The sequence below is a fragment of the Gekko japonicus genome, unplaced genomic scaffold (assembly GCF_001447785.1).
Source record: "Gekko japonicus isolate JY-2015 unplaced genomic scaffold, Gekko_japonicus_V1.1 scaffold4567, whole genome shotgun sequence".
Taxonomy (NCBI): Eukaryota; Metazoa; Chordata; class Lepidosauria; order Squamata; family Gekkonidae; genus Gekko; species Gekko japonicus.
In genome coordinates this window covers 57,454-73,748 of record NW_015171638.1, presented here as the reverse complement: position 1 = coordinate 73,748, position 16,295 = coordinate 57,454, and the positions used below count along the sequence as shown (strand labels likewise).

General features: G+C 42.9%; 1 protein-coding gene across 1 annotated transcript in view; it reads left to right on the top strand.

Moving 5' to 3' along the window:
* The first annotated feature begins 2,923 nt into the window (after positions 1-2,923).
* The window catches only part of MAP3K2 (mitogen-activated protein kinase kinase kinase 2), a 50,428-nt gene continuing 37,056 nt past the window's right edge, over positions 2,924-16,295 (top strand). Inside the window, exons 1-3 of the mRNA XM_015419972.1 lie at positions 2,924-2,979; positions 15,087-15,205; positions 15,568-15,608. Of these exons, the coding sequence (XP_015275458.1) occupies positions 2,976-2,979; positions 15,087-15,205; positions 15,568-15,608 (164 nt within the window). The 5' untranslated portion in view covers positions 2,924-2,975. The remainder of the gene's footprint in view (positions 2,980-15,086; positions 15,206-15,567; positions 15,609-16,295) is intronic.

Sequence of the window (16,295 nt, the reverse complement as noted above, 5' to 3'; positions counted from 1 at the left end):
GCTAGCGAGAGACACTATGAGCTTAGGCTAGCGAGAGACACTCTGAGCTTAGGCTAGTGAGAGACACTAAAAACAACCAAAAAAGGTCCCTTTCTTATGTTCGATGTAAGAAAAAGAGCAAGGAGATGGTAGGGCCCATTGCAGTGAAATTGTAACAGTTGATGAAGAGAGGGCAGAACTGTTCAATTCCTACTTTTCCTCAGTCTTCTCTTGCGAGGGAAATGGTGCTCAACATGGCAAATACAGAACACATGATGAGGGAATGGAATTGCAGCCTAGGATTGACATAGAGGTAGTACATAAGCACCTAGTTTCTTTAAATGAAACTAAGTCTTCGGAGCCAGATGAGCTGTATCCAAGGGTACTAAATGAACTTGTGGATGTAATTTCTGAGCCTTTGTCCATTATTTTTGATAATTCTTGGAGAACAGAAGATTGGAGGGTGGGCAAATGGCCCCATCTTCAAGAAGGGGAAAAAGGAGGATCTGGTTAACTACTGACCCGTCAGCTTGATGTCTATATCAAGGAAAGTTTTAGAACAAATAATCAAACAGTCCTTGAGCATTTAGAAAGGACGGTTGTAATTACTAAGAGCCAGCATGGGTCTCTCAAGAGCAATTCATGTCAGACATGTTCTCTTTTTTTGAGAAAGTTACTATATTGCTGGATAAGGGGAATGCTGTAGACATAGTTTATCTTGATTTTAGTAAGGCTTTTGATAAGGTTCTACATAACATACTTGTTGACAAATTGGAAAGATGCCATTTGGATTCTAAGGTGGATCTGTAACTGGTTGACAGATTGTGCCCAAAGAGTGCTTGTGAATGGCTCCTCATCTTCTTGGAGAGGAGTGACAAGTGGAGTGCCTCAAGGATTTGTCCTGGGACCTGTTTTGTTCAACATCTTTATCAATGATTTGGATAAAGAGATAGAAGGAATGCTTATTAAATTTGCAGATGACACCAAATTGGAAGGGGTAGCAAATATGGTAGAAGACAAGAGTCAGGACAGGCTGGAAAACTGGGCTAAATGTGATTTTGGGCTGTATCAACAGAAGGATAGTGTCCAGATCATGTGAAGTGATGGTACCACTTTACTCTTTTTTGGTTAGACCTAACCTAGAGTATTGTGCTCAGTTTTGGCCACCACAATTTAAGAAGCTGAAACATGTCCAGAGGAGAGCATCGAAGATGGTGAGGGGTCTGGAGACCAAGTCCTATGAGGAAAGATTGAAGGAGCTGGGTATGTTTAGCCTGGAGAGGAGATGACTGAGAGGTGATATAACCATCTTCAAGTACTTGAAGGGCTGTCATCTAGAGCATGGTGTGGATTTCTGTTGCCCCAGAAGGTCAGACCAGAACCATCGTGTTGAATTTAAATCAGAAGATTTTTTTGGCTGACCATTAGGAGGAACTTCCTGACAGAGCAGTTCCTCAGTGGAACAGGCTTCCTTGGGAAATGGTGGGATCTCCTCCTTTGGAGGTTTTCAAACAGCAGCTACATGGTCATCTGACAGCAATGCAGATTCTGTGAACTTAGGCAGATCATGAGAGAGAGGGCAGGAAGGGTTGCCTCAGTGCTTAGTTCTTGTGGTCCTTTTTTGCACGCCCAGGGAAATGCTGTTTGCCACTTTGGGGTCGGGAAGCAATCCTGGAGTTTTGTTTTTGTCATCTTCTGGGTGTGGAACAGCAGGCACTGTGGGTGTGGAGGGGGAGGTATTTGTGAATTTCCTGCATTGTGTAGGGGGGTTGGACTAGATGACCCTGGTGGTCCCTTCCAACTCTGTGATTATATAATTCTGTGAAAAACCATCAGTATGGACATGCAATCATATCAACAAAGTATTTCTATATATTTAACCATGTTTTCAGCTTCTGTGAATTTTAACGGATGTTGGGGAGAGGTGAAAGCTACAGTTGAGTCCACAGCGTTGCAGTTTTGGCCACTCAGCTATATTATATGGGGAAAGTATTCTGCGCAAAGTAGATGGGGTTGTGGCTGTTGATACAGCAGTAACTGTTTCTTGTGAGAACATATGAAGCTGTTTTGTATCAGATCAGATCACTGGACTGTCTAGCTCAATGTTCCTTGTCCTGACTGGCAGTGGCTCTCGAAAGCTTTGGGCAGCCAGACACCTTTAACTGTTGATACAGGGTTCGAACCTGGGACTTCCTGCATGCAAGGCATGTGCTCTGTCACTGAGCCACAACCTTTTCCCTTCTTACATCAAGTTTCACGCATATTACCTCCAGTTATCGCTTTAGCTGGTTCTTATCAGCAATCAATCAATCTAATCTAATTCATTGTGGCAGGAGCCAGTAAAACAGTACAATTCTATTATAAAAGGGATTAAAATAGTAATAGCATGGGAATAATATAAAAATATTAACAGGAGAGAGTTAATAACATTAGTAAAGTAAAATAGTGTTAATAAGAGAATCATACAGTTTTTTCAGCTAAAATAAGTTTACGTTTCCTAATAGCTAAGCAACAAAATTTTGCCACAGCGTAAGTCACTGAGCTCTGAACGTCTTCTAAGAGGAATTTACGAAGGACTTCTGGCCTAAAGTCAAGATAAGACTGCAAAGGGCTAAATCTAGATAGTTTTTCAGAGTTCACCTTGTCTGTTTCCGCATGTTTATCTGAATTATGAAGGCAGAGTATTAATTCTTCTAATCTGGCCATAATTTCCCTACGCTCAGATTTTGGAAAATAAGTGAAGGATGAGAGTAAATCTTGTTCTACGGCCTTGTTATCAGCCTTGCCTCCACCATCTTCTCCTTTCAGCACAGTGGTCACTGACAGTCTTTTTCTTTTGTTTTTAAAGCCTGGATTATTGTCATCTCTGGACCTTTTTATACACCTTCATGCTGTCACTCACAACTTTTTGTTTGTTTGTTTTATATAGGCAATAAAAGGATACTAATGGGAGAGACCGTTTTTTGAAGTTTAGATTTTCGGGCCTGGCTGCCACTATGGGTAAGTTGCTTAATAAATTCAGATCTGGATTCCATTCATAAAGTGCCCATCTCTGCCTTGCTGATTATACAGATGTCTTAGAATGAGAACTGCCGAATATATGATTTTGAAATCTGCTTTAAAATAGCTTGGTCCTAAAACTGCTAATTTGGGGGGAAATTACAAGCATTCTTCACCCTTTCAGTAAAAGTGGAACTTGCTGAGGGGTTGTGTGTAACCTTTAGGAGCAACCATTTTACTGGAAGTCCACTTTTCAAAACCCTAAATCCTGTTCATTCCCTTGAAGTTCTGTTGCCACAGATGCTGGCCCCTCCATGCCTCTTTTTTGCTCCACAGAAGGAGAACAGGTCAGACAATGTTCTTCTAGGGTGGATTACCTAGTTTCATCTGAGGATCATCATGCTGGTTTTATAGACTCAAGAACAAGCCAGAATATTGTTTTGGCAATCAGTTGCCAGTGCAGCTTAAAGGAGTAAGATTTTGTGCTGTCCTTCAGTTGTATAAACCTTGGTTTGATGGTTATATTTTACAGTTATATTTGTGCTGTTGGCACTAACTAATTGCTGAGAGAATTTTTTTAGAAACTTTGATTACAAAAAAGATCCAAAAAATTATACATTAAGAAGAAGAAGAAGAAGAAGAAGAAGAGATTGGATTTATACCCCGCCCTTCACTTGGGAGTCTCAGAGCGGCTTACAAACTCCTTTCCCTTCCCCTCCCCACAACAGACACCCTGTGAGGTGGGTGGGGCTGAGAGAACTCGAACACAAACTGCTCTTTTTCAAGGACAGCTGTGCCAGAGCTTGTGACTGACCCAAGGGCACATCAGCAGGTGCAAGTGGAGGAGTGGGGAATCAAACCCGGTTCTCCCAGATTAGAGTCCACACACTTAACCACTACACCAAACTGGTTAAGGTTTTTTCCCAAACTGGGAAAAAACCTCCAAAAACACTAAAATACTATCTTGGAGAGTTAAAGAAAAACAATCTTTTAGGTTTATTCAAGCATTAAAATATGTTAATGGGAAAACACACACTGATATTAAAAAATAATTCAAATTTTAGAATCTTTCCCCCCAAAATTATATAAATCAAAGCGAACAGAGTAACAAAGTTGTTTTTTTTTTAAAAAAAAAGACGATTGAATAAAAAGTGTTTCAGAACAGTATAAAAAATTATTAGAAAATCCGATTACTAGACTGGAAGTTCTAGACTCAGTTACTCAAGCAAAAAATAATTCAACGGCAGATCCAGATGGATACCCATTCGAATTTTATAAGATGTTTAAATCTGAATTGATTGATCCTTTTGTAGCTTTATGTAATAATATATTAGAAACAGGAGATATGCCACATACTTGGCAGCAATCAGAAATTATATTGCTACCAAAACCTATGAAAAATCGGTCTTTAGCAGAGGTCATTTCGGGGGGGATCGCGGGGGATCACAGTTTTCCCGGGTGAGGTATGGAGGGGCGGGGCACATGACGAAGCCCCGCCCCCTGCTTCCGGCCCTCATTCAGCCAGGAGGAGGCAGGAGAAGAGGGAGGGTAAGTTGCTTTCTCCCTGCCTCTAAGGCCGGCGGCGGCGGCCGGGACCGTTGGGGGCGGGGTGTGTGGCCTTATGACACACTTCTGGTGATGTCAGGGGGTGTGGCATATGCTAATGAGTTCCCCTAGCTCTTTTTCTACGAAACGACCCCTGGTCTTTAGTGACTTCCTACCGACCAATTACACTTTTAAATACTGCCTCAAATTTTTTTACTAAAATAATAGCAATAGACTGTAACTAATCTTTCCGGACTATATTTATAAAGACCAAATGGTTCCTACCAAAAAGAAATATTATAGAAAATATCAGGAAAATTATAGATTTAATACACCATTGTGAAAACAATTAAAAGAAAGTACTTCTCCTATCTTTAGATGTGGAGAAGGCTTTTGACAGTTGTCATTATCTGGGCTGTGCAGTCAAGGCCCAGGAAGCCTGACTAGCAGTGGGAGGAGGCCAGGCCTACAACTCCCAGAGGCCCCTGAGAGGTTTTGGCACCAATTTTAGCCAATCACAGGGAAAGGGGACTTATAACAAAAGAGCTGGTACAGGAGAAGAGCTGTTCTTCTTCCCAGGGAACAGGGCCAGAAGGAAGGCTGCTGTGGGGAAGGAACCCTCATCCTGAAAGAAGGGTGAGTAGTCTAAGGCCACTTGAGATAGTGAGGTAGGGACAGTATATTTAGACGCGTTAGGGCATTTGATTTCTTTTCACCCACTTACTGTTATTATTCCTGCATCTCGTTTCTTTGACCTAAAAAATAAACGGATCTTCATTGTGGTCTCTGCAGTCCCACACATGGGTTGGACGCCTGTGCATGACCTTGATTAGAGAATATTCGAGAGCTTGCCTCAGGAGTCTTTTTGGCGGTCTCTCTTCCCACCCTGGGGAGCAGGCACAGACTGTGGGGGAGAGAGCCACCTCCCACTCAGTTCTTCTTCGACTGCCTTCATGTTCACACCTCGCCTCAGCTGAGTTTTTTCTCTTTTCTTTGTTAACTTCCTCTCGTCTTTGTTTTTCTTGTAAAGTAAACAAAAAAAAGAGAAGTTCGCTTTACTATTTCTCTTCACTTTCAGTCTTTCACTACCCCCCCATCTCCCCTTCTCCTCCCCTTGGTCGGGAAGGTGTTTGCATGGGCTGCACCCTATTAAGCCGTGTTGCTGTTGTCCTGCTAAACTCCCATCTAATGACAGCCACGACCTTTGTTTAATTTGTTTGGGGGAGTTTCATCAGGTTGACTCGTGCTCTCATTGAGCCAAGTTCATTAGGCAGGACCGTAGGAATAGGGTGGCCCACCTTTGCGCAGTTTTTTTGGAAGCTGCATTGCACCCTACAATGTCTTCAACGGTGTCTCGTGCTTCTTCTGCCTCTCAGAAGCCGCCTTCTCTCTCTGAGAACACTAAATCGTCGAAGCAGAAACCTAAAAAGCGGGATGATAAACCCTCTTCGACGCTGATATCAAAGTCGTCGAAATCGACTTCAGTTAAAAAGAAGAAGAAGAAAAGAAAGGCGGGCATATGGTTACCACAGATCGCTTTCCCGATCTTCAGCTCTGAAACTCGATCCCGTGATAATCTCCGGTCTCTCGACGTCGACTCCTAAAATGGCCTCTACAGCAACCTCTGCTCAGAAGTCTAAACACCAGCCTCCGACTTTGCCGCCAGCTTTATCCTCTCCAACGAATTGCATTCCGCTTGGTCAGCACTCTTAAGTCACCGCCGCAGAAGTCTTCTTCTCGTCATGGTTTTCCGAGGGCTGTTGCCTGTCACTCTACATCTCGTGACTCCCAGCTGCCTATCCACGTTTTGGATGACAGGGAGCACTTTATGAGAAGTCGATCCCGATCTCCTCGATCACATTATGATCGGAGGGCATATGGCTACCACAGATCGCTTTCCCAATCACAGTCTCGGTCTGATTACAGATCCTGGTCCCTGGATATCAGGCATTGTAGATTGTATCACCCATGCTCCTACTCCAGGTCCTCCACTTCTCACCGGGACCGCTATAGTTCATCGCGGGACACTGACCTCTGTCGTCACCACCCCATCTTGTCTTGCACTCAACACTTGCGCTCTGTCGCCTCGATCCATTCCCTGGAGCCTGACTAGCCTCCGGATGCGTCAACGTCAGCAGATGCCCCGAAGCGTTCTCTGTCAGAACCTTGGTACCATCTGCCCACTGATATACCCAGACAACTCTAGATGTGTCTCATCATATCCGAACACTATCTCCGGATTTGGTGTCTGACTGCTCCGTTTTGGGTGATCTCAACCCTGTCGTGATTCTCGTTGAGGACGACGGTCACCATTCTGGTTCCCTTTCACCAACTGAAGGACCCAAGGCTTATTTGGAAGTTGTCACTAGGATGGCCACAGCACTCCAAGTGTAGGGTCCTACTGATACCCTCGAGATAACCACAGCACTCCAAATGTAGGGTTCTACTGATACCCTCGAGATAACCAATGTTGTCCATAAGCTGGTCCAGGCAGACTTGCCGCCGTTGACAATTTTACCTTAGCTGCCAGTACACCTTTCAGTGCTCAAAGAGCCATGGGACCATCCCGTTTCCCTACCTCTGATATCGAAGAGATATGATGCCATTTATAAAATCCAAGAGTCCTCAAGGAAATTCCTTTTCAATCATCCTTCACCGAATTCCATGATAATTCATTCTTCCTTGAAGTCTAAACAGCCGAGACACTCCTTTCCTCCTGATCGTGAGGGCCGTAAGATTGATTCCATTGCGAAGAAAATCTACTCCTTAGCTGCCATGAACATTAGGCTTGATACTTACCTCTCCTACCTTTCTGCTTACACTTTCAGTGTGGCTGCATCTGTTCGCCCAGTTCTCGATTCCATCCCAGATGAGTATAAGCCCACTGTATCTGATGCTCTTTCGGAGCATATTCAGGATATATAAAGAAAAACAATCTGCCTTGGGAAATTGTTGTAAGATTCTCGAAGAAGCATTTGAGGGATGCAATCCTGAAAGCAGTATCTGGAGTACCCCTGAAAGTTGGGGAAAATGTCATAAGAGTTCTAAAAGATATTCCATTTGAAATAAGACAAAGGAGAAAGAAATATAAAGCTCTTATTCAGACAAATTCAATTGGATATAGATGGCTAACTCCAGAAGGCGTCACCTTCAAAATCAAGGATAATAAAGAAAAGATTGACTCTGTTCTGAAAGCTCGGGAATTTTTAAGAGTCCAGTTGGGAGGGCCAGAGGAGGAAGAAAAAGAAGGGGAGGGCAGGAAGTCCAGTGGCGAGCTGGACTCGGATTCTTCCGGAAAGGACTCTCTTTCAGAGAAAGGGGCAGCAGCTCCTACAAGTCCCTATAAGTTGCGGAAGACGCGAGGCAAGGAGAAGTGAATGCTTGGGGTATTTCTTAATGACAGTAAATTTTAAGAACTGAAAAGTTATTGTTAAACTTAACTCAGTTTGTAAAGGGATTAGCGGGATTAAGACTGAATGTTTGTTTAAGATGTTTAAGCTGATCAGAAGATCTCCTCTCTTGGGTTTTTAGTCAGTAGTGGGTATCTTTCTTTTATCCCATAAATGTAGTCCCCCTTCCCGTTTTCTGTTGTAGTTTGTATTATTTTAAAAAATGCAATAAAAAATCCCCTCTGAGGGCATAAAAAAAAAATTCCTTCCTCCACAGATGGACCGGGACCCTATTCTATTTTTTCCCTCCATTCCCTCTCATCTCCAGGGTTCTCCAGAAAATTGTAGCGAATGCCACCACCTGCATCCTCATCACTCCTTGATGGTTGCGCCAGCTATGGTTCCCTCACCTCCTGCGGTTGTCCAGGAAATGGTTTTAACAAGAAAGACCCCTCAGCATCTAGTTTCAATACTTTCAAAGGCACAATTCAGAGTTCTTCAGCCATCATTTTCCCTTTCCCAGTCTCTTCCGCAATTTATAAGGGCTTTTAGGGGCTTCTGCCCCTTTCTCTGATAGAGTCCTCTCCGGAAGATCCCAAGTCCAGCTCGCCACTGGACTTACTGTCCATCCCTTCTTTTTCTTCCTCCTCTGGCTCTCCCAACTGGATTCTCAAAAATTCCCGTGCTTTCTGAACAGAGTCAATCTTCTCCTTTTCATCCTTAATCTTGAAGGTTATGCTTTCTGGAGTTAGCCATCTGTATCCAATTGCATTTGTCTGGAGAAAAAGAACTAAATCTTTGTATTTCTTTCTCCTTTGTCTTATCTCAAATGGAATGTCTTTTAAAAACCTGATAGTATTATCTCCAACTTTCAAGGGTGATCCAGATGCCGCTTTCAGGGATTGCATCCCTCACATGCCTCTTCGAGAATGTTATCACTATTTCCCCAGGCAGATTATTTTTCTTTATATATCCGGAATATGACCTATAGGCCACATCCATATCGCTCAGCAAAGATTCCGCCTTCATATCTGTCACTGGGGCCAATATGTCACTCATCATTTCCTTCAGATTCTCTCCCTTAGTCTCTGGAATGTCCTGGAAGCGAAGAATCAAATTAGCCTTTTCCATTTGTAGTTGCAGCAGCTGTTCTTCAGTGGAGATTTGCTTCTTTTCCAGTTTTTGTACTTTCTTCTTCACCTTTTGGGCAGCGGCATCCACTTCTTTCACCTTCTCAGCTGTTTGATTCATCATTTTAAGCGTCTTGTTCAACTGCGTTTGCTGAGTGGTGATGCATTGATGCATTGTTGACAACCAGGGGTCATTTCGTAGAAAAAGAGCTAGGGGAACTCATTAGCATAACTCATTAGTATATGCCACACCCCCTGACATCAGGGGCCCGGCGGTGGACCTGCAAGGCCAGCAGGAGTGCGAGGAAGCCCCGCAAAGGCCCTCCCTGGCCCCAGGCAGGCAGGGGTGGGGAGAGGCGGGGAGGAAGCAATTGACTGCCTCCCCCCGCGTCCCCCCCCGAAATGACCTCTGTTGACAACTGCTCCTTGAGATTATTCATCTGATCCAGCAAGGGGCGCATGAATTCCGTCAATATCTTTGCCAGCTCATTGGTTCCTTCTGGTCTTGGACTCTCGGTTCCTTTCATTTTTGAAAGTTTATCTTTCTCCGTCCTCTTCCCCGCCATCTTTAAGGATTGTTTACTTGAGCAAGTATTTTAAAAGTCTCTGAATATGCGCTTATATGCTCAAACTCGCCTTGATAAGTCTTTCTTAACAGTTTTCTCCGCTTTCTCTTCTGCTCCCCCCCTCCGACTTGCTTAAAAGTTCATGAGCATGGGAGGCATCCCTCCCCCGCTCGCCTCACTTTCTGATCCATGAGGTGGGGAGCTTTCTTTTCACTTTAACCGGTGCGCGTTAATTGAACTCACGTTCATAATTAGTCATCAGACCTCGTTTTAGCTCCGTTTCTCCGCTCGATCTCCTGCGCTTGCCCCGGTCGGTGTCACTTAGTTCCATTTGGCCACACAGCATGAAGAACCTTCAGGACGGAGAGGCACCTCAATTCCCCGGCATCACGCTGGCAAAGAGGTGACCTCTCAAGAGTCCCATGGCCAGAGACTCTTCAACCGGTCCCCTGGGGGGGATGACGATCCTGCGCACCCCCCTCCTTCTGCTGGTGCGCAGCTTCACCCCCGGGAGGTCCAGGAGGTGAGTCTGCTAGCGCGCTGCCATCAACCGGAAGTCGAAAATATAACCATTTCTGTGGCAGAGTTCTTGCAGGCTGCTCTTTCTATTCGTAGTACAGTATTATAATACAAAACTTGCATTCAGAAGATATGAAATTGAGACTTATTTTACATTGATTTTAGACTATCTTCGAATGTTTTTTCCCCTTCTTTGGTATTCGTTCTTTATCTTTTGTCTATTACTGTTTTTAATGTCAGTCCCAATAAAGGTAATTTAATTGATTGACTAGTCACCTCAGACTAGACATTAGAATGACGATAGAGTGTCACAATGAGGTATGTGGACTGAACCATGCCTCTTGTGTTAAGTTTGAAGCCCTAGCAACAGTGATCTGTATTAAATTGTAATGGTGTAGAAACATGAATGGCTTACAGTTCAATCCTACGTAGAGTTATTTTAGCCTTAAGCCCATAGAAATCAACGGGTTTGAGCTGGAGTAACTACACAGGATTGCATTGTTGATATTGAAGCGACAGGGTTTCCCCCCCCCATTGATCCAGTTTCCATTTTTTCCCTACTGCTCTGCCTCTTCAGTACAGTTCGCTTGTTTTGTAAATGCATAAGGACATGTTGAACTCTGTAGAACTTGTAATCTTATTTTTATTTATCTTTCTCTAAGCTATGGATTTATTGTAGGTTACAAAATGTTTAACTGGCTTTATCCTCTTTACAGCCAATGATGTCAATGGGGCTAGGGGAGGCTGTTTCAAAGTTTCTGTGTTTGGTTCATGTTTAAAAGTTATTTGAATACAGATCTCCACCATCAAAGCTCAATAAACTATCTGCTGTGTCTTTTAGTGCTCACTTACTATGATAAAATTAAGGAGCCAGTTTGGTGTAGTGGTTAAGTGTGCGGACTCTAATCTGGGAGAACCGGGTTTGATTCCCCACTCCTCCACTTGCACCTGCTGATGTGACCTTGGGTCAGTCACAAGCTCTGTCAGAGCTGTCCTTGAAAAAGAGCAGTTTGTGTCAGAGCTCTCTCAGCCCCACCCACCTCACAGGGTGTCAGTTGTGGGGAGGGGAAGGGGAAGGAGTTTGTAAGCCGCTCTGAGACTCCAAGTGAAGGGCGGGGTATAAATCCAATCTTCTCTTCTTCTCTTCAGAATTGGGCCCTTGAATGCTACAAATGACTCACATGTTTGTATTTAATACTTTCTGTTTATGGGAAATTTCAGACAGATGATGTATTCCGGTTCAGGAACTGTTCCCTAATGGTTTCTGGTCTGACATTTCAGTAATGGTTTTAGGGTTGTTGTTGTTCAGTCGCACAGTCGAGTCCGACTCTTCGCGACCCCATGGACCAGCTCCCGCCAGGCCCTCCTGTCTTCCGCTGTCCTCTGAAGTTGGCTCAACTTCATGTTCGTTGCATCGATGACACTGTCTAACCATCTCATCCTTTGCCGTCCCCGTCTTCTTTGACCTTCAATCTTTCCCAGCATCAGGGTCTTTTCCAGTGAGTGCTCCCTTCTCATTTGGTGGCCAAAGTATTTGAGCTTCAGTTTCATTATCTGGCCTTCCAGGGAACAGTCAGGGTTGATTTCTTTGAGGATTGACTGATTTGTTCTTCTTGCAGTCCAAGGGACTCTCAAGAGTCTCCTCCAGCACCATAGTTCAAAAGAATCTATTCTTCGGCGCTCGGCCTTCCTTATAGTCCAGCTCTCGCAGCCATACATGACTACTGGGAATACCATTGCTTTGACCATGCGGACTTTTGTTGGCAGGGTGATGTCTCTACTTTTTATCATGCTGTTTAGGTTCGCCATCGCTTTCCTCCCAAGGAGCAGGCGTCTTTTAATTTCATGGCTGCAGTCACAGTCTGTGGTGATCTGGGATCCCAGGAACGTGAAGTCTGTCACTACTTCCACGACTTCCCCTTCTATTTGCCAAGGAGTGATGGGGCCGGATGCCATGATCTTAGTTTTTTTGATGTTGAGCTTCAAGCCCACTTTTGCGCTCTCCTCTTTTACTCTGAGCAAGAGGCTCTTTAGATCCTTTTCACTTTCAGCCATTAGAGTGGTATCATCTGCATATCTGAGGTTGTTGATCTTTTCCCCAGCAATCTTAATTCCCGCTTGTGATTCATCCAGGCCAGCATTTCGCATGATGTACTCTGCATATATATTAAATAAGCAAGGTGACAGTATACATCCTTGTCGTACTCCTTTTCCTATGCTGAACCAATCAGTTGTTCCGTATCCGGTTCTAACTGTCGCTTCTTGGCCCTTATACAGGTTTCTCAAGAGACATGTGAGGTGGTCTGGTACTCCCATCTCTTTAAGGACCTGCCATAGTTTGTTGTGATCCACACAGTCAAAGGCTTTAGCATAGTCAATGAAGCAGAAGTAGATATTTTTCTGGTACTCTCTTGCTTTCTCCATAATCCAGCGAATGTTGGCAATATGATCTCTCGTTCCTCTACCTCTTCGAAACCCAGCTTGTACTTCTGGTAGTTCTCTATCCACGTACTGTTGAAGCCTAGCCTGTAGGATCTTGAGCATGACCTTGCTAGCGTGTGATATGAGTGCAATTGTGCGATAGTTTGAACATTCCTTGGCATTGCCCTTCTTTGGGATTGGAATGTATACTGAGCTTTTCCAATCCTGTGGCCACTGTTGCGTTTTCCAAATTTGCTGGCAAATGGAGTGCAGCACTTTAACAGCATCATCTTCTAAGACTTTGAATAGCTCAGCTGGAATACCATCACCTCCACTAGCTTTGTTGTTAGTAATGCTTTCTAAGGCCCATTTAACTTCACATTCCAGGATGTCTGGCTCAAGGTCAGTGATTATACCGTCGTGGTTGTCAAGGACATCGAGGTCTTTCTTGTATAGTTCTTCTGTGTATTCTTGCCATCTTTTCCTAATCTCTTCTGCTTCTGTTAGGTCCCTACCGTTTTTGTCCTTTATCATGGCCAGCTTTGCATGAAACGCTCCCTTGATTTCTCCAATTTTCTTGAAGAGATCTCTAGTCCTTCCCATTCTATTGTTTTCTTCTATTACTTTGCACTGTTCATTCAGGAAGGCCTCCTTATCTCTCCTTGCTGTTCTCTGGAAATCTGTGTTCAATTGGGTAAATCTTTCCTTTTCGCCTTTGCCTTTTGCTTTCCTTCTTTCCTCTGCTATTTGTAAAGCCTCATCAGAAAGCCACTTTGCTTTCTTGCATTTCTTTTTCTTTTTCCTACCTTAATATATTTTCACTTTCAGACAGAAACACTTCTGTCCCGTTAGGGAAGCATTTCTGAACCATTTTACCTGCAAACTGCTTCCAAGTGGTCTTCACTTTTAAATACCATTTCTGAAGTGCTACGGGGTGCTGTGTAAAATGCCCTGTAGCGCTTCCTCCGGCACCACTTTGTTTTCCCACCCGTGCGGGCGATCTCCGTCCTTTTTTTTAATGTTCATTTTAGAGTGCTATACCAGTATAGCGATATAGCGCTATAGCAAACGAACGCTCAAAAAAAAAGACAGTGATCGCCCACGCGGGTGGAAAAGGGCATGAAAACAAAGCGGTGTAGCCTGAAATGCCAAAGTACTTCAGAGACAGCTCCTTATTGGTAGGGGAAAGGCTGTGTGAAATGGCAGCCCTGTACCGGTTTACTCCAAGATGGTACAATAACGGCTTAAAAACGGCTTAAAAGGGTAATGTGAAATTCCCCTTTGTCTCTTTCCGAAGTAAATTTCTAAGCAGTTTTTAGTTCTCAGCAGATGCTTAAATTAAAAGTGCTGAGTTAGCTCAACTTAGCTGCAATACATTATATGTTTAAAAGTTGAGCAAAAGATCTTCTGAAAGAATCCTGCAAATCACTAAATATTTTTTGAACTCCAGTTAAGATTACAAATGTGGTGGTGGTGTAAAATAATTCAGATCTACTGGAAACATTCTTTATTTTATAATGAAGAAGATAATAGGATGTAAAAGTTGCACAATTTTATGGTGTTCTGATGTTCACAGAGCTTTTTAAGAGACTACTTGCATTGGTAAGGTGGCATGCTTTTATGTGGCATAGAGCTTGTTTTCAGCCAGGAAATAAGTTTGTGCCCTTTAGAAGCTAACATTTCTAACCATACTAGTTAAAATCAAAAATAGTTCATGTGATATCTGATAATTTTGGGTCCACATTCTGAAAGCTTGTAAAAATGATAATTTAAGTAAGCTTTAGCGCCTCCTTTTTTATTTTCCTGAGTGGTTCCTTAAAACAGCTCTTATAGTTAATTTTCAAATTTGAGACCAAAGCTATATGTTACATTGAAGATCAGATCACTTTAATATTAAGCAGGTTAGAGAGTGAGATTTGGATTAGGGTCATGGTTTGGGAGGATGTGGGTAGTTGTACCCTTTTTGTATGTGTGCTGATAGAAATTGGTCTGTCTCCCACACCCTGTATACTGCTATTATCTGAGTTCAGTTTTAAAAAAAGGGGGGGAAAATATGGGTATTATAGGAACATTTGTCTTCCCCCCCCTCCCCCCCATTCTACCAGGACTAATAGCACTGGGGAAAAGAGGAAATTCTCTCCATGTCATAGCCCAAACCAAATTGGGAGTTTTGCAATAGTGTTTTAACAGTAAAATATATGGCTTGGACCCTATAATGTTGTTCCCCTTGTACTTTTCTACTGCCATTGCAGAGGCTTTCCTCCACTACATCATTTGCTTCCTCTGCTGCTATTACTTCTGCATGTATAAAATCTCTTTGAGAAGTATCTCTCACACATGGGAGTGTTAGTGACAGAGGAAGTGAGTACCACAGTGGAGGAAAGCCTTCATAGTGGCTAGAGAGGAGTGTGAGGGAAACTCTAAGATAGGATCCAAGCCTGTATTAGGAGATCTGACCATACATCTCCTATGTAGCTTATAATTCATCCCTAAATCTGTGGATGAAGATGTCTAATATGTGTTTCTTTTCTAAACAGATGAGCAGCAAGCTTTGAATTCAATCTTACAGGATTTGGCAGTCCTCCATAAGGCAAGTCGTCCTGTGTTGCCTCTACAAGAAACAGGCAAAGAGAAATCAACTTCGCCAAAAAAACAGGTAATTCTATAAAGTGTTTGTTTACCCCAGTGAAGAACATGTGCTTGCATTTTGATGTGATTTCTCATTTCCTAGGAAGGTTCATCATTGCAGTGTAAATATTCTTGAAATGTTTGACAAAATAAAAGAGGGGTCGTGTGCAGTGCAAATTTGTTGTATTAGTTCTGACTAGTATACTGCATCTCAGATTTCTGTTTCCTAAGTGTGTGTTTCCCATAGTAGAATAATATTGCTTCAGATATGTGAGAATATTTATTGGCCCTCTGTAAACTGGGAGAAAATTATCACAAACTCAAGTTCACGTATGATTTTTGCTTCTGGTTTTCTTTTTTTCTTGTTAAATCTGTATTATTGTCTTACAGAATGACATTCGAGTCAAATTTGAACATCGAGGCGAAAGACGGTAAAGAGAATAAACCATTTTCAGCATCTCCATTTGCTAATTCATGAATGCAGTTGAACTTATTTTAATGACACCAGAATTCAATCAAAGTAAAAAATTTATACCAGTATGGCATAGCTTAAGAGACAGGTGCCCAAAACAAATGACTGGAAAATGCAAATTTATAGAAACCTGCCAAAATACCTGATTTAATTCAAATTTCTTGGTGTTCCCAGGGCATAATTGGTGGTGGGGTGGAGCTTATTTCATTTCTTGTATTGTCACCTGTAAAAGTCAGTCAGTTCTGTACTGTCTGCATGAACTGTTAATATTCAGGTGAGAGCAAACCTTGAAAATATCTGACTTCCACCTTCCTTACACTGAGAATTTTCTTTTAGTTATTTTGGTGAGCAAATTTAAGCACCAGCATTATTGAACTTGATATGGTAGGAAGGGGAAAGTGGTTTCTTTCCTTGCTGGGAAACTCCTTTAGACAAGGGATCCGTGGAAAATATACTGGTCACCCACCATTCAGGCCCTTCTGAGAATATCTAGACTGACCCTCTGAGAAGGCACCCTTCCAGCACAGTAGTAGAACAATAACAAAGTGACAGGATAGAGACCCTAGAAAATACTTTATAATCAGCCTGGTAGCACCCATGTAGTCAGTAGAAATATCCCAGAGAAATAAATTGCACTAAGTGAAGC